This window comes from Antennarius striatus, chromosome 19 (assembly GCF_040054535.1).
Source record: "Antennarius striatus isolate MH-2024 chromosome 19, ASM4005453v1, whole genome shotgun sequence".
In the NCBI taxonomy this organism is placed as follows: Eukaryota; Metazoa; Chordata; class Actinopteri; order Lophiiformes; family Antennariidae; genus Antennarius; species Antennarius striatus.
In genome coordinates this window covers 4,380,625-4,406,651 of record NC_090794.1, presented here as the reverse complement: position 1 = coordinate 4,406,651, position 26,027 = coordinate 4,380,625, and the positions used below count along the sequence as shown (strand labels likewise).

Sequence of the window (26,027 nt, the reverse complement as noted above, 5' to 3'; positions counted from 1 at the left end):
CTCCACCGTCTGCTCTGGAGGTTGTCAGCTTCATCGCCAAAACATTTGGCGCAGGCGCGGCACTGACAGCTGCTTGCTACTTACTCCGCAAAGTCTGCTTAATAATGGCCTGGAAATCTGGAGGAACCAACCAAGCAGAGCTCGTCAACAACCTCCGCAGTAAGTGCAAATGCGGGAGCACCGATGCCTTCACCGGAAGGCCGGCGGCAAACAGTTTAGTTTGGCGGGTAGCGTTAGCATAGCTAGCTGGTTGCTAAACTATGTGATATGTTGACCTAGCGTTACCTCTCTCCACCCCTTTCACAAACCGCGTACACGCCGTGGAAAAGGTGCGTGCATTTACTGTTACAAGAATATAATTAAGAAATAAAAAGACTGTAATTATCACCCATCCTTTAGATAGAGATAGATTTATTGCTCAGCTTCGGTTCTGTTTTAGGTGAGGTTAACTTAGCCCGCTACCGCTATGTGCGTCATTTAGGTCGTTGCAGCTAGCTGTAGCGGTAGCGGCGTTGCTAGGAGCCCTGCCCACATCCACTGGTGCCCATGTTTGTGCCAATCACTCCAACCTGAATGACACTGACAGCTGAAAAGTGCGTGGCTTAGTTGCAATTGTGGCTTTTTTTTTTGGTGAATCATTGAAGCGACAGCATGCTGAGTCTGCAGAATGAGCCGTGACTCAGTGTGACGTTATTTCTGCTAGACTGCAGCTATTTGGTGCTGTAGTGTGACTGGTGGTCCAGCCACCAATGGGTCAATCAGCAATCAATCATCAGTGTGCATATAGTGTTTGATGGATGGTTGACAAACAAGTGCAACGATACGCATGCTCAGATTTGACATGTTTTCCATTTTCACTTACATAGAGCAGATTGTTAGTCGGTGAGATCATTGCTGCAGATATGAGTGCGTAAGTCTGCCCTAATAGAATCTACTAAGGCTATTTATGTACTGAAGAGTTCAGCATAGCAATGTGTGTTTATTTTCCAGCGACCATGTCAAGATAGTTTTTATTTAAATAAACGAATAAGAAAAATGAGCAAATCCTGACATTGAAGAATCTAGAATCGGCAACCGTTTGACATTTACACTTACAAGTCATTTAAATGAGTTAATTATGTTCAAATGTGGTTGGCAACAAATTTTCTGTTAACCGGTCTATTGTTACAACTCCTCTTTGAAGTAGAATCTGTACTGCTTTACTAATTCTGTAAATTCAACATCAATTTATGAATTAACAAGAAAATTTGTCTTTATATGTCAGCAAAATGTAGTCTGAGTTTGTTAGAGTGTCTTGGAGCTAACTGGAAACTACCTACGTTTGAGAATAATTATGACTGGGCAGTTTGAAAGTGTCCTTCTGATTTCAGAACTCTCTAGAAAACATATTTTCCCCATTGTGTGGACGAATAAAGTGGATTTAATCTTTTAATTTTGTAGGTGTCTATCTGGCTGCTTGGGTGGTTTATTTGTAACCTATCCTAAAGCAGCGGATAGCGCTGAAGGAGTAGGTCATGAGATCAGTGCCATCTGTCCTTGGCTTTTCCTGCTTATTGCTCCAGTTCATGCAGGAACTTGTTATGAGGGATTACAGTATTCTGAAGGCTTGTGCTTGGTGTCTCCCACTTCACTTCTTGAAGCACTGTCACCATCTGACCCTCTTGAAGCACTGACACGTGACTCTTTGACTTTGTCCTGCATCTTCTGAGTTTTTTATACTGTGCTTAGGATTTTGTTAATCTAGTAATTGTGTAAATTGTTAACTTAGTATTTGCTCATTTTTCATTTTTCCTTCATGCATGTGCATCTCCTGTGGGATTATATCACATACCCTCTTTGGGTGTTTGTACTGGTTTGTGTTTCCATAAGATATAGTAACACAAACTCTCCTGCATCTTCAGAAAATGGCATCATTAAGTCCGACAAGGTCTATGAAGTCATGCTGGCCACAGACCGGGCCCATTTCTCTAGGTGTAATCCCTACATGGACTCACCGCAGTCGATAGGTAGGTCTGTTTATCTTCTCCTTCACGCATCACAGAACACAAATATGGTCTGGTTACACACGGATGGACTAACCTAATCAATGCCTCTCTTTTAATCGAAAGGCTATCAAGCAACCATCAGCGCTCCACACATGGTATGACCCTAAACACATTTCTGCATCCTGTGAATTTTCTTATGTAGTAAATAACAAAGGGAAGAAGTTAGAGACATAAAAATCATCTCTCCATTTTCTATCCTATACAAAACTTAATCAAATAGATCTAGTGGTTTATGAATTCAAAATTGAAGAAATGCATACATCTTTATTGTTGCATGTTAACTTTTTTAGATCCCTCTGATACTCTTCTGTTACGACATAGAAAGCACTTATAGCTAATAGCTTAGTAATGCTATCAATGAATGAACTAACCAGATAAGTGGTGGGGTTTGACTCATGATAGTGTTTGATGCAGTGTGAATCCTCACTGATGGGCTCTAATCCGATTCCCTTGACTTCCCCTCCGTGCAGCACGCCTATGCCCTGGAGCTCCTACATGACCAGCTCTACGAGGGAGCCAAAGCTCTGGACGTCGGCTCCGGCAGTGGCATCCTGTCCACCTGCTTTGCACGAATGGTGAGCCTCTCATGACGGGTAAACACTTACAATTTTTCTTTGGTGGTCAACCAGTCAGCATAGATTGTCATAGCACTTATTTAATGTTGGGATATTCCTGTATGAACTGAGTGCCATTCCTCCCTCTGGGCTTTTACAGGTAGGTCCCAAAGGGAAAGTTATAGGAATCGATCACATCAAAGAGTTGGTAGATGATTCGATAACCAATGTGAAGAAAGACGATCCTAGTTTGATAACATCGGGCAGAATCAAGCTAATAGGTAAGATGTAAAAGGTAGCAGATATTCTGTTTTTTGATCTTAGACATTCCTGATAAAACAAAGGGGACAGTTTATGTCTTGCTGTGTTTTGCTGAATGAGGAACTAAACATGGAGTGGTGCAGTAGGCGCTAAATAATGCAGCAGTGAGGGCCGATGTTTGCTTGGTCCGAAGGAGCAGCAAGTCACGAATCAATTTTTAACAATAATATAACTGCAATGTTTGGACTCATTGAATTTTGGCAGAAACCTGTTTAAAAATAGACAAATAAAAAACAGTATAACACAACACTAATAATTTAAGTAGTATCTGTTTTGGTTAGCTTTTCTGATGTTTTTATGCATTTATGAAGGAATTTGGTGCCATCTTTTAAATTATTGTCCTGTCAGCGTCGTGTATGTGAAGAATTAACAGCTAAACCACAATTCTGACAAGCAGAACAACTGTGTGTTTCAGTGGGAGATGGGCGTTTGGGCCACTTGGAGGAAGCACCGTATGACGCCATTCATGTTGGCGCGGCAGCTCCTAGTACCCCCCAAGCTGTGAGTAGCCCCGAACATCTCAAGGTCACATTGTCGTGATCTGCTGCAGAATAGAAAAATCAATCCACTTTAGACTGGATTCAAATTGCAAAGCCAGTCTGGGTTTTATTTTTAAAAACTTAATTTCCATTTCAGCTCCTAGACCAGTTGAAACCTGGGGGTCGTCTGATTCTGCCTGTCGGCCCGGCGGGAGGAAACCAGATGCTAGAGCAGTACGACAAACTGGAGGACGGCAGCACCAAAATGAAGGCCTTGATGGGGGTGATTTATGTGCCTTTAACAGACAGAGACAAGCAGTGGTCCAGGTGGAAGTGACTTCCTTCTCCCCTCCCTCCCCCCTCTCTCCTTCTCACAGCGGCAAAGGTGAAATGGTGTGGCTTGGAGCAGGCAATGGATCACAAGGGGCTGCATTTTGCTGCTTGTTGACATTTTTTGCTTCTTCCATACCATACCAACCAGCTGCACGTTTCCTTGTCTTTTTTTTTTCCTTTGGTTCCATATTGGATTGATTGAAACGCCTGCTGAATGAAAATTTGAAGTTATGGTTTTGGAACTCAAACATAACAAAAACTGAAATGAAATCAGTGTGAAGAAAAATGTTTGGATTTCAAGAGCATGACCACTTTGTCCATTCGGATGCACCTAAATCTTACTCTGTGTTTGATTCTCCACTCTGTGAGATGTGGACTAAAACCGATAACTGTTTGGATTTTACTGTGAGAACGTATTGCAGTGTTTTGCATGTGACCTTCACTCTATTAAAGTTACATTTAAATGGCCAGAGGACGTTTGTGTTCCTCAGTCTCTTCTAACGTTTGCCTTCTCTTCCGTGCAGCGATGAACTTTGAAGAGGAAGACACACCATCATCCACCTTAGAGCTTGAGCCTGGAAACTTGGGGTCAAACAGCCCATGACATTATGTTTAAAAGCATAACAAAACATGTTTTAAGTCTAACGATGGATTAGAGTATTACATGATGAAAACCCAGAGGAGCTGGGAAGAAAGACTGCTTGAAGCTCAGCACAGAAACATTGCAAGAGGCTTTTGTTTTTTCTTTTCAAGCCTATATTTTTTTTGTTTGTGTTTTCTTCTTAAATTACTGGGTTGTTTGTTTTTCTTACTTTTATTATTTTAATCACAGATCATCCATGTTTACGGTATTACGTTTCAGCAGCATCAGCGCTGAAAGTAGAAGGATTGCTGGCAGCATCACAGCAAAGCCTGAGAGCTTTCGATGTTTCACCTAGCTGCAACTTGTGTGTGTGTGGATCATCTAACTATAGACTTCTCTGCTAACATATGAGTTTCCCCCCTCAGCAACAGTATTAAGCACACACACACACACACACAGGCTGTTTGATGCGCAGCACTCTTGGATCATTCAACACGTAGCATAAAACAATGCATTAGATCTTGTGAACCTCACACACGCACATGCAGGCTGTGCTTCTCACCCGTTAACATATTGCTTTTTTGCAGCTGGATGTCTATTAACAATTTGTGCAGGCTCTTATGGTGACCGGTACTGAATGAGATCGTCACTGCTTTGCCAAAATAAACTCCAACAACATTATCACTCATATGAATGTTTGTTTCCTTCAAATGAAAAGCACACTTTATTTTGGGTGGTGTGTGTGATGGATTCTATTCGGCTTTTACAGCTTCTGGAATGGCTTATGAAATAAAGAGATGCTTATGTTTTTGTCTCTTTGTCATTTAATACTTTGTGTTTAAGATACATTTTTATGAGGTTTTCCAGGCAGGGCTGTGAGTTTTATTAAAAATGTTGAAGACAGAAATCAGTTCTCTGAAATCAACCCCCCTATGAAGTTTGTGACCAGCAGGTAGCTCAATCTATATGATTTAAATACTTTTTAAAATATTTTAATCAAATATGTCCTTCAAACATTTTGTCAAATTTGTGACAAAAACAAGATGCACATTATCGGCTTCAAATAATAGATTTTATGGTTTTAAATACCAAGTATGTTTTTACAAATCAAACATAACCCATTTTTTTAAACATAAATTTAATTTCTCACATGAAAGACAGCACTTTGAGGGAATACATCCAAGTCTAGTAAATACTACACATTAATTGTCAGGAAAAAATATGCAACGAACCTTGAACAGGAATCTGAAATTGCTATGGAAATATATTATTTTGAAAAGCTGTAGGAATAAGTCACTGATTCCTAATCAGTCAAAAAGTGCTATAACAGGCACTCTGATGTGTTTCACCTCTGCACTTCAGGCAAGTTAAAGTAGGTTTAATACATTACAAACATGGCAAACGAGTGTCCAGTAGCGCATCTGTGCAGCAGCGTTCAGGAAAAAACAACACCTGGGCAGATAAATGTGTTTGATATGAGTGTAACCCGTGTTTTAGGGATTTTAAAGTGACCTTTGACTGTAAAGTAGACTCATCCACCAGTGCTGAACTTATTATAATAGATTTGCAAGCTCTGTTCAAATATAGCATTGGCTTTGAAGGCAGCATCCATCAGGGTTGGAAGTTTGTTACCTAAACTGAGGGGAACTTAAGATTGTGTGATAGTTCATAAAGTTCTGTTTTAGGCTCGGGTGACACGCTACTTATTTGCTGCCCCCAGCTGATTGGCTACAAGTACATGCCGTTGATGAGGTAATCTGATTCCTCTGTGGTGAGGGGTCGGGCTTTCTTCAGTTTGTGGCGAACGAGTCTGAGACGACAGCCAATCATGAGCAGCAGCAGAGCGGTGATGAGGAGTCCCAGAGCCAGAGGGAGGATCGCACCTACGCAAGGAAACGGAGGACGGAAAGAATACCGTAACATTACACAACAAGAGGACACAATCCAGTGCAATGACACCCCTCAAAACAGAGCTGCTGGGGTCTCACCTGACTCCGGCTCAGGATGTCCACTCATCACTGGAAAGTGTTTGGAGATGGAGACCTCACCATCAGCTTGGTCCTGGGAGACTTTAGACACGGCTTCAAATGACACAAAAATTTAATTTAGAACTTGAACACTCAAAATGTCGACAAAGTTGTTCTGAAATGCACGTTGTCTTCACCTAACTCCGTCTGCTTGGTGACGGCAGGAGCCACAGTCGCAGGTTTGAAAGCTGGATCTAAAAGATGTTTCCATTTGTTATTGAAATGACCGAACTTTTAATGTGGTTAAACAAAAGAGAGAAACGGTCCATCAGTAGATTCTCACTTTTTTGTATGCATTCACTGACACAGTCCGACTCCTGCAGGAAGTTGTTATGGTTGCCCTGGCAACCGCCATACAGGAAGTGTTTGCATTCTCCTGCGCTTTGGTCGTAGTACCAGCGTGGGAAGGCGCCTTTACAGGGTCCAACAACCGGAGCGGCAGCGCATGGATCTACGAAGAAGGAGACAGAAATAGTTTATTTACTTTTTAAAATTTGATTTTACACATATTTGGTAAGATTTATGCTGAAATGATGAACAGACTGTTCTCAGATCATCCTAGAATATAGAGAATATTAATTGACAATAATTATCAGGGCCGTTTTATTGTCCTATGAAGTAAAAGAAAAACACTTGACCTCCAACATTCTGCTGCACTCTTATACGTCTTTTACTTTATACTTCTACTTTAACATGAATTTATGAAGCCTGGATATACATGGTTGATGCATTCATAAAAAGAAGAACAGACTCCTTGCGAATGCCCCTCACCCATGTAACCAACGCTTCTGGTGGCATTCCAGTGAGGAAAGGAGTTCTTTTGGAAAGCATCGGCCTGATTGAGGTATCAGATGGCAGAGAAGACAGAAGTGCTTTGTGTTCCAACAGGAAAAGAGCTGCTTTCCCAGGGAAGGCAGAGTGGCCCTGTGGCTTCGCCAGCATGTCGAGCTCTGCGCTACGACCCGATGGCTGCCTACAGGGCCTCCATCTGGTCCTGAGTCAATAAGCACACCAAAAACACTCTCTGTCTCTCTTCACAAAGGGATGCCGAACTAAGGACACAATGATGGAGGCTCGGCTTGGTAGGAAAAATGAAAATCTTAATGGGTACAGCTGAACGAGCATGTAATTTCGTACAGCCACGCTGCGGGGCTACATTTTCTAGCATCTTCATTCAACTAACAAGCTGAACAAGCACTTCAGACATGCAGAGAAACTCACCTTGACTGACTGGAGCCTCCTGTTGACCTTGACCTGGCTGAGGACTGACCTTGGTCTGGCTCTGTACGGTCTTACTGAGTCCCGTTTGGGGCGCCGATCCATCAACAGCCTCAGCAGTCCGTGCTCCGGGCTGACGAGAGCCTGACAGATCCACAGGGTGGGTCACCGACTTCCTGCTGCTGTCAACTAAAAATCACAAAACAGAGTACTTCTCTCATTGCGTTGTTCCTTTAGCAGATACTGATTTATTTCTTAGGAAGTGTGTGTCTGTGTCTGTGTGCTCTTACAGTTTGGACAGAAGTCTTCATCGGAGCGGTCCGGGCAGTGCTGCTTCCCATCACAGGCGTAGGTGATGTCGATGCAGCAGCCATCATCACACTTGAACTGGTAGTTGGAACAATGACCTGTACACACTGTGGGTATGGGAAGGTACACTTTCACATCTTGTATTTATTCGTTTGAATTACTCTTTTGTAATGTCTTACAATCAAATCTTTTTTTGTACTTTACTGAAATCTAACGATCTCTGTCTGATGAGCCCGTTACCTTCTGCATGGTGCTTCGGTGCCAGCACGGTGACAGACACGTTGTCGGAGCTCTTCTGACCGCCTGTGTCGGTGACAGTCATCTGGAATGTGTAGACGCCTTGCTGGAGGCCGCTGATCTTCAGCAGCCCCGGATGAGTCGCCTTCAACACACAAAATACAATAAAAATTCAACATCAAACTGAGATTGTCTTACAAAGCTACTATGGTAGAATTAAAGATGATAGATAATCATTCAATTTGTTTTCTCACTATGGTTTATCCTCGAGCACGATGGAGGTGAAGAGGATTTTTTCTGTCACTGAAGAAACAAATAATATATATGCTTCTGTAGCGGAGTTTAAATAAAGTTGTAGAATTTTTTCATTAAAAAAAACAACAGAAAATATTCCTTTTTTGAAAAATCCTACCCTGAATAACACAAAAGATATTTTACATTGAAATGTGAATAAAAAATATATTTAGCAAAAAAAAAAAGTTGGAAAATCAAACAAATTATATTCTGAAAAATCAAAGTACTTTATTAATATGGAGCAAAGAAATCTCCATATTACCAGGAAGGAGTCCTGATCATTAATTTAAAATACTCCACACAATCACCGACTGTTCCGCTGTTCCATGTGGTTCAAAAGCGATCATGTGAAGACCATTAACAGTTTGCTGAAGGTGGAGACTGACTACAGATGAGAATGTGAGCATCGGTATAAACTGTAGGTATAGACTGGGCTAAATGCTGCCTGTTCTTTCCTTTAGGCTGCGAACAAAGGGCAGATCCAGCGTCCTTGGGGCGGCTCCGCTGTAATAAATGCTTATCTCTGTTGGCACAAGGAGGCATTGTGCGGCTCTATTGACATAACTAATCCAAACAAGAAATTTACCACTGGTGTCCCTGAGGGCAATTAGTCAGCATTCATAGCACAAATCAAATGTCTGGATCACCTCATCCTCAGAGGGGGAGAAGAACTGAGCTTTTAGTGTTCATCATCTTCATTCAGTGTTTATTTTCAGTGGTTTCATGATTTCATTCTAACACGAAGCTCTGAAATCTACCCCTTTACGAGCCATTGAACGCAAGATGATGTTCAAAGTAAATATAAAGTGAACTCTGACCTTCATGTTGATGGCGGTGTCCCCCTTGATGAGGGTCCATTCGTAGTGGTTGATCCCGTGGTCGTCCACGCTGTCCCGTCCATCCAGGACGGCCCAGTCTGTGGGAAGCTGGATGACCACATCCTGTCCAGCATCACTGCGAGGAGGTTCATCCACCTCTGCAGGAACACAAATATCACACCCCTCAAGACGTGTACCATAATGCACCTTTAACCATGAGTAGATCATGACAAAATTTGTTTTTCTTTGAGGGGGGGGGGCATTTATTTAATTTAAAATTGCAGTTTTCCTTTTATACCATCAATTAATGCTGCTGATTATTTTCTCTGTTAATACTTGTTCTATTATTTTAATATTCTATTAAAGATGACATCATCAGATGTCTGATTCCACCTAGGAACAATCCAGAACTTGCAGAAGTGAAACAAAATAATATTTTGCATTTGGATTTAATATTCTATGAAACATACCCTCTGTATTTACTCTTTAATCCCTTTTTTAACTGTGTTAAAACACCTGCTGCTGCTCTCAGGGTCCTGATGCCATTTGGACACACAGTGAAAGTAAAAGGCAAATTATTAACCCGACTCTCCTGCTATATCAAGATAAGTAGCAGTTGCTGCAAACCTTAATATGGTGAGACACATGTTTAAAAAAAGGGCTGAATAAAAAATTCCACGTTCGAAAAACCAACTTATTTATATTATCTGGCCTTTCAAAATAAAAGAATAGGATACCAGCAATAAAAAAAATAAAGCACTACATGACGAGTTATCACTATTCTGTAAGGATCTTTAGAATAATATAATGTCAGTTAGTAATAAATAAATAAATCTGGGGATCCCCCACCTTGTGTGTCATCCTCGTCGTGGTCCCCGGGCCTCCTGGGTGACACAGGGAGGTGTCCCTGCGTGGTGTTGCCGGCGCGGCTGTAGGTGGAGAAGCCCTGCTGCGGGGCGAACGAGCAGACATTTTTATCCCGGTAGATGCAGTTGAACAGGTAGCAGCTGAGGCTCTCTCCGGCCTGCCTCGGCTTCTCCTCCACCACCGCCACGGTGCAGTGGGGCTGGGAGCAGCAGGCGTGCAGACAGTCCTTCCAGGTGAACACCCGGTCCGGGGCCAGGACGAACGTGGCGCCCTGGTCGATGGAGACCCTGGCCCGGATGATGCGCTCCCTGACGTCGCTGAAATCGCCCACGCAGGAGTCAATCACATCCCCGATCTTGTATTCCTGATCCTGCTGGAGCTGCTTGCGGAATTCCTCCAACAGCTCCTCCACCCCGGATATTTTGGATTTTAGATCCGATATTGGTGAAGTCCGGGTGTGGATCAGCGGAACTGCGCACAGCAGCAGGAGGGAGGCGAGCAGCCGCCAGGGATGCTGAGGCAGAGCCATGTTGTTACCGCAGCTAAACGGCGTCTCCCTCCGCCTCCGGCCGCCCTCCGCTCATCGGGGGCCTCACGACAAAGACGGCCTTCTTACGTTAAATATAAATACGTTATATTCATAAAGCGCGCACTAGTTTACTTCACACACGGCTAAATCACAAGCAGCAGAGGGAACGAGGTCTCCTAGGAGGATGAGAGGGGAAAAAACCCACCGTTGTCATGGTGAGGAGGGGACGGTCACGAGACTGAAACGATAGGACGTTCAGCCGTCAAGCAGAGAAACCTCTGACGTCACAAAGATGGATGACGATGACGGGCTGAGCGCTAGCTCGGCAATCATTTCAACCACACAAAACCAAAACACCTGAAATGCTGGAGTGATGAGGAATATTTTTTAAAAAATTTAAAAATTACTTTGTTATGAAACTATACTATATTGTGCTACTTAACATATTAAATAGGATTATATTTTATGCTTTTTGACGTGTTTATATCCTACAAAATATACTTCCAGACTGTAATCAATACTAAAAGTCATTGAAACTGTAAAATATTCTGATTAAATGATTGTATGTACAATTACAAAAACTTTTTTTTCTAGATTTCCATGTTTGATGGATTTTTTTTTATCTTTTTCAAAAGTATAACAGTGCCATTATCTTTATTAAATGCAAAAAATTAGCTTTTGTTGGCATCATTACACATTTTATTTTAAAATTAAACATTTTCAGACTTTTGTCCAGATGTGCTTATATTTTATAGGAAAAAGAAATAGAATTCTTGACTGAGTAGATATTCTTAGACGTTTTGCACATCCAAAACTTCTAAAAATAAACACAATTGACTGGTGTTCAACATTGTCATCTTCTTTAGATGGCAAAGTTAAACACCAGTCAATTGGATCTGTAAAAAGAATATTTCACATTTCACACTTTCTTTCACAGTTTCAAGATGAAAAGCTTTATTTTAACAATATGACACAAAAATATTGACACAATTTTAGATATGAAACAAAATGGACACACTGCTCATGATAATTTTACCCATTTTTGTTTTCATGTTTTATAAAACGTCTTTCATATGAAATTTGATTTCATTTTTAAATTCTCCTTAAAGCATACATCTTACAGAATGATAATGTCTACACAAACTATATAAGCACAATTTTGTCAGTGTACAACAATAAAATTTGAGAAAAATATTGAATACATATTTAATATTAATTGAACTACTCCTACAATTCATTTTTGAAATGTGTTCATAAAAGACTCGGTCCAATCCACATTGAAATTTAACAATGCTATCAATATCTTTTAAGTACATAAATGCAATTCACATTTTATAACACATTATTTACACACTGCTGAAAAATAAAAACGTAGATTTGTCTTATAAAAGGAAATGTGGAAAAAGCATACACAACTTAAAAAAGTATTGGTATGGATATAAAATAAAAATTAAAAACAGGGCATGCGCTGACATCCTTCAGATCACCATAACAATTAAATTAAAAGTACATTTAAATAAAGTAGTGATAAGACACCTATGATAAAAACATTAGTACTGATGAGTTTGAAAATAGCGTTCGGTTGGCTTGTGTTAGAAAACGGTTCAGTCTCCAGATCTGTAAACACCGGCAGAATAAATGTTCCAACAAATTTCTCACCCAACTGTCATCTCTATGCATCAGTAACAAAAAGCTGTAATGTCCATAAGGCATGGCAAATCTAGTGGCACTTCTCAGGAATTGTTGGGTTCAAAGTGACCTTCCATCGATCCTGTTCTGGAATCTATCAAAAGACCCGTGACGTCACCGGTTTAAGAGTCCATAGTGTGTTTGGGCGGCTGCTCTGTGCACCAAACACAGGCTCTTCTCCTGAAAGTCCTGCCCGTATAAATGCTGAGGTAAGGAGCAGAATAACTAACTATTGGGACAAAGGTCCTGACTTGTCTGAGTGCTTGTCACCTCTTAAGGCCTCAGGTTGGTTTCTGCCTGTAGTCTGTGATGGCCTTCCATAGTTTACACAGAATCCCACCTCTGACAGGACAGAGAAAAGAATGTTAGTTTTACATCAGCAGAGAGAAACACCTGTACTGCATCCACGTCACAGCGTCATCTATAATACCCAATGCACAATTCCAAATTTAAATTTAAATTTATTATGTATGGATGTGCACAAGATCATCAGCTTTCAATTAATGTTGCATGAGTCTTTCCTGCAGACAGAGAATTAATCTTTGCTTTATGGACACAATTAATATACTTTCTGAGAAATTAGAGATTTTAGCTTCGTGCTAATGAAATGAGTAAAATGTCCCATGCAACCACACCTGAGATCAGATAAACACATCAGCAAAAAAATTCTATTCTACTCGATGCTATAAATACAGTTCATACAGGTTTGGCTCTGTTTCCTTTCAGCCGGGCTGCAGTGCTGTTGATTTTATTCTCATTGAAGGCACATTATCTATGGCTTTTACTACAGTTAAATACGAAATAAAGTAATTCAGTTAAAGAAATGAACAGCTTTCCAACCTCAGTCTCAAACCCTTCAGATCGTCTCTTGTTACGTCGTGGAGAATGTCATTCAGTGTATACTCCTCATCCAGTATCTGGAGAGACAAAATGGTCTTAAATATGAAAACATCCTTCACAGATCAACAAACAGCAGTTTTTATATCTCAGTGGTTCTAGTAAGCATTGTGTAACCAGTGGTGTGACCTTTACAACCAGCAGGGACTCACTCTGTCTATGGAGTCCTGGTCGGCACCATAAAGCCTGAGCCAGCTGGTCAGATCCGGGTCTTCATGTGTCCTCTGTCTCTCTGGTTCCCCCGATGATGAGGACGTATCTGCCAGAAATACAGGAAACAGACTCCTTCAGAAATCCTTCATCCTCCAGATGCACAGGAAACAAACTGCTGTAGCACCAGGATGTGAAAAATAGTCCAGTACATATAAAAAATATGTGTCACCTATAATCAGCAATTGAATAAAAGCTACATAATTCTGAAGAAAATTTCAATTTTAGAGGTGCTGAATCATGGTCATGAGTGTTTGATGCAGTCCAGACCTGCAGGCTCACACCGAAGCCTCAGGATTCTGATCTCCTGCTCTCTCTCCTCCAGCACTTGTTGCAGGATGGCCTGATATTCCCTCTCCTTCTCCAGCAGCTGCTCCAGCAACCTGGATTCATACAAATCAGAGATAATATGAACATGAAGATGTTCATTCATCAGCAGAAACTGATGAATAAATCATAAAACGATCATTAGTTTGATTCCCTGCAGCAGTAACGCATCCGATCCCAGCTCATGCCTACCTGTTGGTCTCCAGCTTCATCCTGCCCAGCTGCATGCTCACAGAGTGCTGTGCATTCTGGGACATGTGTGAGACAGTGGAACTGAGCGTGCTCACTCCGGAGGTGGCCACCGTGTCGTCGTGGGTGGCGACGGGAGTCGTCCGGCTGCGGTGGGTGGAGTTTCTCTCCGGTTCGCAATCGTCGTCCACGTCCTCCTGGTCGGCTGCGTCGCTCTCGGAGGCCAGACTGAAGTGAGGCCTCAGCTCTAAACGCAGAGAATGATCAATCAATCAATCAATCAATCAATTAATCGACCAGGCCATGTGAGTAGAACTCAACCTAACTGATAACTGCCTTTTCTGCTCAGACACCCATGAATTTACCTGGCACCAGGATTGTGATGGCCGTTTGCACAGCTTTGCGGATGATGTTGTCCAGAGCGAACATCCAGTGAGGCTTGATGTTGTGATTTCGCAGCACTTTGTTCACCTGAAGACGGTAAAGTTTCACAGTAGAAGACACACTTTTACTTTGTTTCATCATGATGAAAAAATTATATTCATAGTGCATATATTTTTAATTGTAAATTGTGCTTGTTTCCTGACCAAATATTCACATACTGAGCTTTAAAGATGAAAATTATTGCTAATAAGGTAAATATTTTATCACTAGTTATAGTTTCTTTAAAATGCATGCACCACAATGAATATTATTCATATATTATTGATTTTTTAAAAATTCTCTCCTCTTTTATTAACAGTTTGCATTGATGACCAGCAGGGGGTATCAGAGCTTACAGTTTTTGCAGGATTATGCAACACCCATTGCAAATATTAAAAAAAGCACCTGCTATAAAGACATTTCAGAAGTGCCTTTTAACAAAATGTGCAATTACTCACCACATATTCACCTTTTAGAACCAAAAATAAAAGTATTTCAGTCATTTGCATGATTTTTTTGTGCAGATGCACCTACAACATGGTAGCCTCTGCAGCTCATGTAAACATATAACATCCATCCATCCATTTTCTTGCAGACAAGACGACTGTACACTTACAGCATCCTGGAAGCCAAATAGCACAACCTGCAACTGACTGATGGCGACGCTGTCAAAATCCAGCTCCAGCTTGAGTTGAGACAGAGTGCTGGCAATGATTTTCCTGTCCGCCATGCGGACAAAGTCAGCCAGACTGACCACGAGGGTGGAGATGTGCTGAGGCTTTAGTTTAATATCCTCTGAGCCCTGGAAGTGAGAGGGAAAGGATGCATGGCAGAGCTTTACAAGATAAATATCTCTCATTTTTTTGACTGATGGCGTCTTCTGTTACCGACCTGAGTGAAAGCCTCCATCAGGTTGGTCACCACCTTGTCCCGGTCCTCAGTCAGGATGTGGTGCAGGGTGGCCCGTCTCTCGCTGTCCTTCCTCAGCATAAAAAAACCGGAATCCTTTTCGTCTGGAGACGGAGGTGCGCTGTGGTCCTCAAAGTTTTCAACCGGAATGCTGAACAGAAAAGAAACAATAAAGAATAGAACTAAAATAGTTTTCAGAAATAATCTAATTTCTAGGAAGATAGAAGTAGAGCTTTAAAAATTAGTGAAATAAAAGGGAATTTTATGGCTTTAAATCACTGATTTTGCATCAAAGCAGGTGTAAATTCAACTATTCACTCTACTCATTCTAAAAATAAAAAGAACATGAGCTGTCATGAATTGACACAGGACTGCAGGCAGGGAAAAGCAGTTCTATTAACAATATAACTCAATGCAAGTGAAATTTATTAATTGATGCAATAATATTACTCCACTAAGATAAAAACATCTGTGGCTGAACTGGTCATAACTGGTAGAAAGCAACTGATGATGATAAACCAGTGTTTGCGTTGTGATCAGTTCAGCCGACGGGAACCTATGATTGATCACGTAAAGATGGCATTTCTAGGCCCCCACCTGAGGAAGAGGGATCGGGGCCCCTTGACATCCCTCTCGCTGTAGCACTTGATGCTGGGCTTGAAGATGAAGGGGTTGGTGTTGAGGTCGTTGTCAGGGGAGACGGAGCCATACTCGCTGCTGCTGCTGGTGTCTTCCACCACCACCGGCACCGGCAGGGAGATGCTGCGAAGGTACTCTGAGGAATACGGTGAAAGGAAAGAAAATTAAAACCATTTATCACACCTGACGCATCATTTATGGACTAACGATCTGATGCTTTGTAGCACGGCGGAAGAGCGGGAACCAAAAACAGCAGTAAAAATCAGATTATATCTCTATCATCATGTTTAGCAAGAAGAGATTTTTACAACCAGTGCTTATAAATTACGAAACAGGGATTAGAAAAACATTCAAGCAGTTGGAAAGCAGTCAAGTTGTGCAATGTCTATTTGGAGTTGTTGCAAAGGGCAGAGTCGTGCGAGGCAGGTAGAATAAAAATAGCAGAATCAAAAAAACAAAACAGAAAACGGTAGCCTAGATACTCTTCAGCCGAGCAAGGCAGACGTTTCACCGACATGCAAAGCATGAAGCAGTTCCTGCAAGAAGAAGCAGCGGAGACAGCGAAGCGCCTCACCTGTCACTGGTGACAAAGCTGTGGGGGGAGGAGGAAGCACAAATGACGTGTCAGCACTTACACAAGAACACATCAAAACACAATTTCAGGTGAGGTTGTTGGCAGATTTCCTGGCACGCAAAGCGGTGTGAGCTTTAAACATTTCTTCCTAATCTTCCACGCTGGTGCAAGAGCACATGATAGCCTCGCTGCTGCAGGGTGGTAACCCAGAGAGATTACTGTGAAATTCAAACAATGGCTGCGTTCAGGTTCCACGTTATTCCGTAAAAGGTAAAGAAAGCACACCTCGGGCTGTCCGGGAAATGCAAATTGCTGGTTTCCTTCTATTCCATTTCTTCTGTTTCTTTATTTTATCATCTTTTCTTCTTGCAAACTCTCTTTACTTTCATCCATTCCCATTGGGGACTCACTTTGCTGAGCCATGCGTTTGCATGACTGTTGCATGACTGTGTGACTTAGGGAGCTTGAGAGGTGGATTTTGTCCCCTTTCTTGTTCCTTCATGCTAAGTTAACCATCACATGTCTGGAGCTTCATACTCAATTTAAAGGATAAAATCCTTTTGACGTATTTCTTGATGCTCGTGTTTGTTCTACATTTTCTTGTTCCGTTGACTTTTTGTGACTCACTGCACAAACAGTGAGCTGACTTTTTATTTTAATGAGATGGAAGCTAATGGATGTCCCGGTGAAGAAAACCCTGAACCACAACCGAACCCACCCGAGAAGCTGCTCTTGCTCTTCTTCTTGCGGCTGGTGACGGTGAGGAACTCGTCGGTGAGCAGGTCCAAAGCGGTCGCGCGAGAGTCCGGGTCGGGCTCAAAGCAGCGCAGGATGAAGGCTTTGGCCTCCGGGGACATGGACTCTGGGATCTCTGGATGGATCTTAAACATGCCCACCTGCAGAAAAAGGAAACACATTCGGCTCAGAAGGAGATCAAAATGTTGAAAGTTGAAGCATGAGGCTCTGACAATAAGAACGCTAGAAATTCCTGCTGTCGCTGTTAAAGAATGTCGACTTAAGGGACATGCCCCTCCTTGGAGACATTCCACGGGGATGAATGAAGCATTTATCAGGACTGCATGACTTTTTGGGATAACTCTTCACACCATACGCACTACAGGAACCGCATGATCCCGATCTGATCGTACAAGCAGCGTCATGAATTCTCTGATCGTTCTCCAGCCTCTGTGAGGAGCTCTCACTAAAGGGAACATTCAGCAGAGTAACACAAGCCTCCTTGTGTAAATTCAAAGCCATTTAATTAAATCACATCCTACGGAAAGGTCCAGGATTTGACGGGAGCGAGTTAATGCTCTCCGCGGCGAGCCTTAAACATCTTTAATGGACCACACATGGATAAGAACAATATCTCATTGACGTGGGGCTCTTTACATCTCCATCCAAAGCAAACACGCGCCGTAAATGGAGTGAGTAATGGGTTTCAAACAAAGACACGTGCACACAGACACGGGGGACGAAAAAGCAAACAGAGGAGACTTTGTTGGTTTTATACGTGTTTGTGTTTAAACAAATCTTTATGTGTGCAGCATTTGGAGTTTCCATCCTAAAGCGGATCGCATTACAGCACGCAGGCGGGGAAACTACGCAGGTGCACAGCGGACGATCCGTCCGTTTTGGTTTCCGTTAAGAATGGAGTTGACTTGAGTTGTATTGTTCAACCATATGGATGTGGAGTGTTTACACGGGGTTAAATCAGGTCGGCTTGTCTGACAGAAGTGTCATCTGACTATCTGAGATATTCTAAGAGGTGATGAAATTTCACCTTAATAGAAATAAAGTCCCTTCGACCTCTGGAAGGAAGGAGGAGACGTACTCCATGCTAGAACAACTTGCTAAAATTAAACCCGCTACCAGGAGGCATTATGGGAGATTCTCACCTTGAACATAGCAGCCTGTGGTTCTCCCAGTTCATAGAACGGTGGTTTCCCAGTAGCCATCTCTATGATGGTGCAGCCTAGAGACCAGATGTCAGCCGGCTTCCCGTAACCTCGAGGACCTTTGTCTATGATTTCAGGAGCCATGTACTGTAGTGTGCCTGAACAAAAATAAATACCAACGATAAATTCTAGGGGTCAAACCGATTACATGTCAAGTAATACACCTTAAAAATGTTGGAAAGCATAATTTACTACTTTCACACATGGCCTTTTACCAATTGTTTCCAGATTTTATGCGTAGGTAGGCTAATAGCTATCTGGCTCTGGCTTAATATGTCAAAACCATCTATAGGAGTAGCGTTTCTCCTCACCAGGAGACTGTTCCTGTTAAGATTTAATAAATGATCATCTTTTCCTACTTTAACATAAAATAAAGATACCACATGTAGCTTTAGCTTCACAGCTACCAATATGTGCCAGGGTTCTAACAACCCATTCATCTGGCTGTCAGAGGGTGAACTCGTATCAAACTACTGCTTTTCCTCTTTCGCACCTAACAAATAAGTAAATGAATAAATAATAAAGTCAATTATTGACTATGACTCTGCTAGGAATGTGCAGGAAATCAATTTTAATTACACGCAGTCTGAAACAAGAAAAGTTCTGCTTCAAAATTGCACTCTTGTTCTTTAATCATCGACAGCTTTGGTTCCAAAAAAAAAAAAGTTGAAATACACACTTTTAAAAAATAAGCTACACAACAAAGTTATTAATAATATTTAAATATTTTTATTACGTTTAACCATGCTGAAACAAATCACCTAACACAGTGCGCTTTAAATATAATTATCAATTAGAAGGTAAAGGCACAATTATCACAGCTAACCAATCAGGTTCAGGCGAGTCTCTCCGTGCCATCAGTAATCACATCTGAGTTTAAAGTCTCAGCTTCCTGTTGAAAGGAGTCTTCTGTGCTAATTATAGCCTGCTGGGCTGCTTGAGCTGCTTTTAGAGGCTTGTGTGCTGAGCTAAAAACAGACCGGGACACACTAATAGCTGGACCCGGCTAAAAAAAAAATTTTTTAAAAGAAAGAGAAAAAAAGTGGAGCCCAGTTTCCTGAAAGAGCTCTTGCCATTCTGGGTAGGTAGGTTCCTGTCTCTGGCAAACAAAAGGCAGATATTCCCATCCAAGTGGGCAAACTGCGCTGTGATTGGCTGCTGTCGTGCTGACATCAGACACGCTCAAAAATTGCCTGATCTGACTCATGCATGCCCAACTCCCCGGAATAGCAACAGCAGCTATTATTGGCAATGTCAGGAAGTTAACAGTCAAGCATTACATTCTTTTTTAAGGAAAATGTGAGAAACTAAAGCAGTGATTTTGCCAGTGATGGGGGGGGGGGCACACAAACACACAATTACACACACCTGTGAAGGTCTCAGTGCAGGGGTTGATCCCAGCTAACCTCTTGGACGTGCCAAAATCTGATATCTTCAGGACGCCGCTGTAGGTATTGATGAGGACGTTATCACCCTGAGGGATTGGAAACACATCCATCAGAACAGCACACACTGAAATGCTCTGCTCCCGATGAACCCGAGATAACGTAAGGTGGCGCAAATCTTTCAAGGTGATGAACAGCAGGCTGGAGGAGGAGAAGTGACATCCGGGCCAAAAAAGAAGGTGATTAACATTAATGCGGTGATAATGGCGCTTACATGCCCCTGTCGCTATAACAGGCGGATGCAGGGCGAAGCGGCTGCTGAGGTGTTATCAGTGTTGGTTTGTCACAGGGAGATAAAACGGGGCAGAGATTTTACAGAAGGAAAAAGATTTCTAGGTCACCAAACAGGGAAGGATTTCACTCTAAACATTTAACATTTCTTATTTTCTATTATTGATATCACATAGCTAAAGCTGAGGCTATAAGAGAGTTTAAATCCCAAAGACAGCATTTTTTTTTTTTATGAATGCAAACTAATGAAAAAGCTAATGACTCCACAGATATGATGATAAAAATCCAAATAAAAGAATCTGTGTGGTCACCTTGATGTCTCTGTGAGCTATCTGGTTGTCGTGCAGGTATTTGAGCCCCTCGAGGATCTGCCGGGTGTAGAAGCCGATGGTGGATTCGTTGTCTTTCAAAGGGCCCCACTTGGACCTCAGCAGGGCGGACAGACTCCCTGGACAAGGTGATGCAAAGAAAGTTTCACAAAATGTTTGGATAAATCTTGATCTTAAGTTTCATAAGATAAAATTAAATCTAAATCTGTTGTGTTTTCCTCTTTAAATGAAAAGCACAGCTTACCTCCAGGCACCTGCTCCATGAAGATCTTTATGAAGCCGTTCTCGCTGATGGATCCGAGGTACTGGACGATGTTCTTGTGCTTTAAGTGTTTGTGGAGAGCGATCTCCTCGTGGAGCGGCTGCGAGTACCTGTAATTTAAAAAATAACATCGAGTTAACCTTCTACACACGTTGGACCAGAAAAAATGGCAGATAGATTAAATACCCAAAAAGCATACCTACCTTTTTCAATATCAAATTCTGTTCTTGTCGATATCATGAAAAGATCTCAGCAAAGACTATACCTAAGCTTCACTCACAGTAAACAAAGGCGTCCCTCAGGGATCTACTTCCATCCCATTTTACTTTCTGTTTTTTTAAAGCTAGGATACACTTTCATGCAGATGATACAATCAATTATGTAATGGTGTCCTCTTTAAATCAAGCCACAATCTACCTGCAGGGTACTTTTTCAACTCCACAGGATTGACTGTAAAAACAAAAATTTGTCTTGAATGTAAAAAAGACAAAATACTTAACAATGTCAAAGCATTGTTAAGTAAATGTCCAAACTAATATCAGCAGCCTTCTATCCTGCTGTTCCAGCAGCGATAGCATCATATCCACTGTTCAGACTCTTTCATATATCCCCAGGGAGCTCACAGAGCGTGGTGAAACCACTTCTTCCTTTTATTCTCTCTGGATACAGAACGAGTGGTAAAATACAATCCCCTTAGAAGCATTCCTGTCTCTGAATACCTTTAAAGGTCTTTTACATGTTGCCCTGCAGGACAAGTGTTCCTGTTTTACAACCTGTGATGGACAGAGTTACGGTATCTCTGGAATGGTCTTCTTCTATTTCTTTTCCTTTGTTAGTTATTATAAGTTTATATTGTTTGTCCTTTATGATTTTTAATTGTTGAAATCTGAGATTTCGCGTCTCAATGGTAATTTATTGGTGAAATAAAGGATAAATGAGCAAATAAATGACACAACACTGAAGATATAAAGTTAACACACCTACAGAGGCATTGTGTGTTTGCTGTTAAAGTTATGTGTGGGATTTGTGAGGCCAAAAGTAATGAACGTAACAAAAACTAAATTCACCCCTTCATAAAAAACAGCAGAATAAAAACGTAGCTGACCAGACGATCATCACAGCAGACTCTCACCTGCTGTCTCTCTCTGGTATTTCTTTGATGGCCAGGCGGACCTGGTTGCTGAGGTCCCGGCCCGCGTACACCACCCCAAATGTGCCTTTTCCCAGAATCACACGGTCTCCGAGTTCATCGTACTCATAGTCGTACTGCAGAAAAGGGCAAGAAGCACACACCATAACAATAAATTAAATCTCACACGTCCCGACTTTTTTTTTTTGGTAAGTAGCCTCTAACGGTGAAAGCAAATTTGGCTCAGGTAGAAAGGTTCCCAGACGAGGTAATGTTTGACTTGTCATGCCTGGTCACGGTCCAGACTTCCTTCCTGACTCTCTCTGATCATCTCTTCCTGTTACCTGGAACACATTTCTGATCTCTGTGTCTGATGTTCCTGAGTCCATTTAGTAATACCCTTTATGCAGTCGCGTGGTTTCAAACTCATCTCCACCCGTACTGAAACCACTTACATTCCTGTGAACGGTGAACCTGTTTTCCTGTGGAATGATCAAACTGGCTGTTATTTAAACATTCCTCAGCGTAAGTCCTTTGCTAAGGTTGTCTCAAAGGTTTTACACAGCGTTTCAGGTATCGATGATAATAAAGCAGCAGCAACAAAAATCATAGTTTGCTTTCATTCTAACTTGTATCCCTTGAACACGCCCTACAAATAAATAAACTGAATTAAATCATGTAAATAATAACTTTGCTCTGATGAGTTGCGATTTTATTTGATATGATGATTTATAGTATGAGATCTAACCCACTGAGAAAAAAAAAAAAAGACTTGTTCTTTTGTCCTCATTTTCTTGATACAGAATCCAGTAATGACTTCCTGCTTTTTTGTGTGTGTGTTAAACAGTTTCAATATACATTAACTTATTTGATAACTTATTTGTCATTTATGTTCAGATATGGCTATGGGTAATGAAATTACTTGAAACCAGCTACATTTTGTGATGCTCGATACAGAAGTCTCCACTTAGACTTATATTAACCGTGATGTGGTAAATGATCTCACAAAAGAATAACATTAGACTGACAGCAGTGAAAATGAAAGTAACTCTTGCGAGAAACTCTGTCCGTCATCTGATCTGCCCTGAGCTAGTGAGTTACTGCGAAAAGGGTGCGGTTCTGTTTTGGGGCAATTATCTTTTCCCAGAGGAAGGTAAGAGCAGCAGCAGATCTTATCTCAGCAGGGGAACCGTTCACCCTCTCTGGGTCTGCAGCTGGGTTTCAATCTGGTTATTAATGCCATTTGTGGAGAAATCTATGCTTTCTTTATGCTTGAACAATTACTAACAAGGAGCACGTGCAAACCGTCACAAGATTATTTTGAGACAATTTTTTTTGGACTGACACACCGAAACAACATTATAATTCCTGTGACATGTGAAAGCAGGCAAAGACAACACAAAGAAACCACAGGATGGAACCACACCACTAACAAAAACAAGCTGGTTAAATTTTTTTAAAGCCGGATGTGAAAGTAATAACTGCGAGGTGACTAAATTATAGGAAGGAATTTCCGATCAATTTTAAAGTGATAAACAAAACAGATCAATCATGTTATATGAGGCTAAATACCTCTAATCAATATGGAAGTGGCTCTAATCTCACCTCTAAGGCATCAGTGTCACAGTCCCCCTCCTCCGGACCGTTCCAGGCCTCCTCCGTTATGCTGTTGACCAGATCGCAGAATCTGGGACGGAAAAAGCCAGATTAGGTTTAAACAGCATCAGTTGGGTTCTTAGAAATAAATAGTGTATTTTGTTTCTACTCTCTGTGATAAAATCATAAAAGAAATACTGATGTTAAGCTTGAAACTTATTTATATTCAGGGAGACAATTATATAAACAGCAGGCTGGAATCACGTCTTAATTAGTCAGACAGCTATTTTTAATTTAGTGGCTATAGTTACTGGTGTGAAATAATGCAGAACAGATTGTTCACATTAATCTCCAGATTGCATAAAGTGAGTAAATTTCCACAAATTAATATTATATAGTTTAAAAAAAATCCTCCAAACCTGTAAAACCGGTTAACTATTTATTTATTCTGCTTGTTTATAGCATAATTCTCCCTATGATTAAAGTGATGGCATTTACAACAAATGGTTCATGTTTATAAAATATTTAAAAAAAACACAACATTAAATAAGTTTAATGAGGCCACAGTCGACACATTTACTGCATATAATGTTTACCTGCTCACCTCCCACACAAACACATACATATGATGACCTTAACAACTGTCGCTGCACACAAGCTGTGAAATCGCACGCTGCCTTGTCACGCCGCCACATATGCCCTGCAGCAGGTGTGCCTGTGCACCCACATTATCATTCAGGCAGATCCACAAACACCACACCAGCTCCTTCCTCTTTTTCTACAGTTTCGTCCGCTCCTTCATTCCTCCCTTTTTCTCGCCCCTCCCTTCCCAGCGTCACCCTTTCCCCCCCTCCTGTGATAAAGTATCGCAGCTTCTTAAGAGCAGCAGGCAATGACTCACCAGCTCTCGCACTCCTCAGAACGGAACTGGGAGTGCTCTGGAGCCTCTGGTGTGACAAGTCTAAACATTCAGCATCAGGAACAGGATGGTGGCTGAATGAAACAAGTGGTGACAAAAAAGTGCAAAATTTCCCACCTGAGTGCAAAGTTGACAAGAGTGCACGAACTGTCATAAGGGTGGGGGGTACAGCCAGCAGTTTGAGAGGGTTGACATTTGTTTTTCGGGAAAGATATGAGTGTTTGCACCAAATTTTGAGTAGCAAATAATGAAAAGTTGTGTGAGTGGATTATCAGGGTGTTTTCAGACCAGATCCATTGGTGTGAAAACATCCACGGTAATTAAAATGTGTGAAAAAAGGTAATATTCTTTCCCACGGGTCTGATGTTTGATGTTAACAGTTTAATTCTTTAAATCCAGTCTTTGTACGTTCGATGGCAGATGTTATGAAATAATGATCTGACAGTCACTCTAATTTTCTATCAGTAAATCTTCCACTGTAACAAAAGCTTCTCCTGAAATAGAAATTGACTGATGAAGATATCAGATTCCGTAAATTCACGATGGACTCTTAGTTGGATGAGGTTAATGGGATCGGTGTTAGAATTCATAACAGAGTTTTGTGGGTTTTAACGACATTTAGCTCCAGTGCATAATGGCCGTGCATTAGGAGTTTAATGGCTAGATGTTTAACAAATTGGATGCCATTCTTTGTAAGATCAATTATTCATAATTTCCGATGATAAATCACTTGAAAAGTTACAAATAAACACTTCACTTTAAATGCTGATGATGAATACGGTAAAATATATCAAGCCTGGCAACCAACGTTAGCGGATTAGAAATAATATATTCAGATTTATCATCGTTGAATAAATCCGTGATTTGATTCTGAGTACATTTTAGTCACTAGCCCATAAACCCTGATAAAATAAACTTTAAATATGTAGTGCAAAGTTTGTTTATTTCTTTTACAGACATAGAAACTGGAGAACAAACCTTCTACAGTGAATCTCTGTGCAGAAGTAGATCTGGAAATCTTCTGCGTTGTGAAGGACGTAGAGGAAGGCGCTGCGCTCGTCAAACTTGGAGATGCTGAGGACAAAAACGGTAAACACGTATTAACAGATACAGTATAGAGACTGAATGAAGCATGAAGAAATATGTCAACCATCAAACTCTGGGGTGAATAAAAAGAGTGAATGTAAGTGGTTGGCCTTGGGAATGTACAGCAGATCAATATATCCTATCAGGAAGTATGTGGTGCTCTGACTACAAGCTTTTCAAGATACGCATCCTGTAGCGCGCAAAAAAAATTAGTTTAGCCAATCATCAAAATACACAATGAGGACCTCTCTGACAAAAGATGGAGAAAGCTTTAATTCAACAACTAAATGAACATTTTTATGAACACGGATAAGCTTTTAAAACACACTCAGCCAGTGTGTCAAGACCAAAGCTACTTAGCCAGACAACCAACCGATTGTACAGTATGTGTGATCTTTTTGTTGCTCGCGTTGCTGCTTTTGTGTCCTGCTCGCTGTCTGCAGGCTGAGTGGGCACAGAGAATGGGTCGTTCCCTAGCAACATGTGAGCACAAGCCCTCCACTTCTCCCGGATCTGACACCGACTTCCTCTGGAGGAAGCGGAGAAGGAGGCGCAGAGAAGACGTCGTGAAAACCTCTCCACGGAATTAGACGGAGAATTC

At 41.4% G+C, this 26,027-nt stretch overlaps 3 protein-coding genes across 5 annotated transcripts in view; 1 reads left to right on the top strand and 2 right to left on the bottom strand.

The window, feature by feature from the left end:
* Nucleotides 1-3: 3 nt before the first annotated feature.
* pcmt (protein-L-isoaspartate (D-aspartate) O-methyltransferase) lies at nt 4-5,121 on the top strand. 2 transcript variants are annotated; one of them, XM_068343019.1, is made up of 8 exons: nt 4-159; nt 1,902-2,006; nt 2,109-2,140; nt 2,516-2,620; nt 2,760-2,880; nt 3,336-3,421; nt 3,557-3,726; nt 4,257-5,121. In XM_068343019.1, the coding sequence occupies exons 1-8, from the start codon at nt 105-107 to the stop codon at nt 4,267-4,269; spliced, it is 687 nt and encodes a 228-aa protein (XP_068199120.1). In that variant the 5' UTR covers nt 4-104; the 3' UTR covers nt 4,270-5,121. The 2 variants fall into 2 exon arrangements, with proteins under 2 accessions (XP_068199120.1, XP_068199121.1); XM_068343020.1 differs by having other exon boundaries at nt 3,557-3,784.
* A 253-nt stretch (nt 5,122-5,374) lies between these two features.
* lrp11 (low density lipoprotein receptor-related protein 11) lies at nt 5,375-10,849 on the bottom strand. Its single transcript, XM_068342738.1, has 9 exons — nt 10,068-10,849; nt 9,219-9,376; nt 8,110-8,251; nt 7,851-7,976; nt 7,564-7,749; nt 6,626-6,793; nt 6,480-6,536; nt 6,304-6,396; nt 5,375-6,198 (listed from the first exon to the last, which is right to left on the bottom strand). Exons 1-9 carry the CDS (start codon nt 10,612-10,614, stop codon nt 6,044-6,046), a joined length of 1,632 nt encoding a protein of 543 aa, XP_068198839.1. The 5' UTR covers nt 10,615-10,849; the 3' UTR covers nt 5,375-6,043.
* Nucleotides 10,850-11,527: 678 nt separating this feature from the next.
* The window catches only part of map3k5 (mitogen-activated protein kinase kinase kinase 5), a 41,074-nt gene continuing 26,574 nt past the window's right edge, over nt 11,528-26,027 (bottom strand). The window contains exons 13-30 of one of the 2 annotated variants that reach the window (XM_068341820.1): nt 25,319-25,414; nt 23,431-23,512; nt 21,829-21,962; nt 20,679-20,806; nt 20,417-20,553; nt 19,798-19,903; nt 18,370-18,527; nt 17,190-17,367; nt 16,472-16,489; nt 15,856-16,033; nt 15,241-15,409; nt 14,966-15,151; nt 14,292-14,397; nt 13,930-14,173; nt 13,681-13,793; nt 13,353-13,459; nt 13,144-13,220; nt 11,528-12,645 (exon numbers count right to left, since the gene is read on the bottom strand). In XM_068341820.1, the coding sequence (XP_068197921.1) occupies nt 12,585-12,645; nt 13,144-13,220; nt 13,353-13,459; nt 13,681-13,793; nt 13,930-14,173; nt 14,292-14,397; nt 14,966-15,151; nt 15,241-15,409; nt 15,856-16,033; nt 16,472-16,489; nt 17,190-17,367; nt 18,370-18,527; nt 19,798-19,903; nt 20,417-20,553; nt 20,679-20,806; nt 21,829-21,962; nt 23,431-23,512; nt 25,319-25,414 (2,278 nt within the window). In that variant the 3' untranslated portion in view covers nt 11,528-12,584. The remainder of the gene's footprint in view (nt 12,646-13,143; nt 13,221-13,352; nt 13,460-13,680; nt 13,794-13,929; nt 14,174-14,291; nt 14,398-14,965; nt 15,152-15,240; nt 15,410-15,855; nt 16,034-16,471; nt 16,490-17,189; nt 17,368-18,369; nt 18,528-19,797; nt 19,904-20,416; nt 20,554-20,678; nt 20,807-21,828; nt 21,963-23,430; nt 23,513-25,318; nt 25,415-26,027) is intronic. The other variant, XM_068341821.1, reaches the window with a different exon arrangement.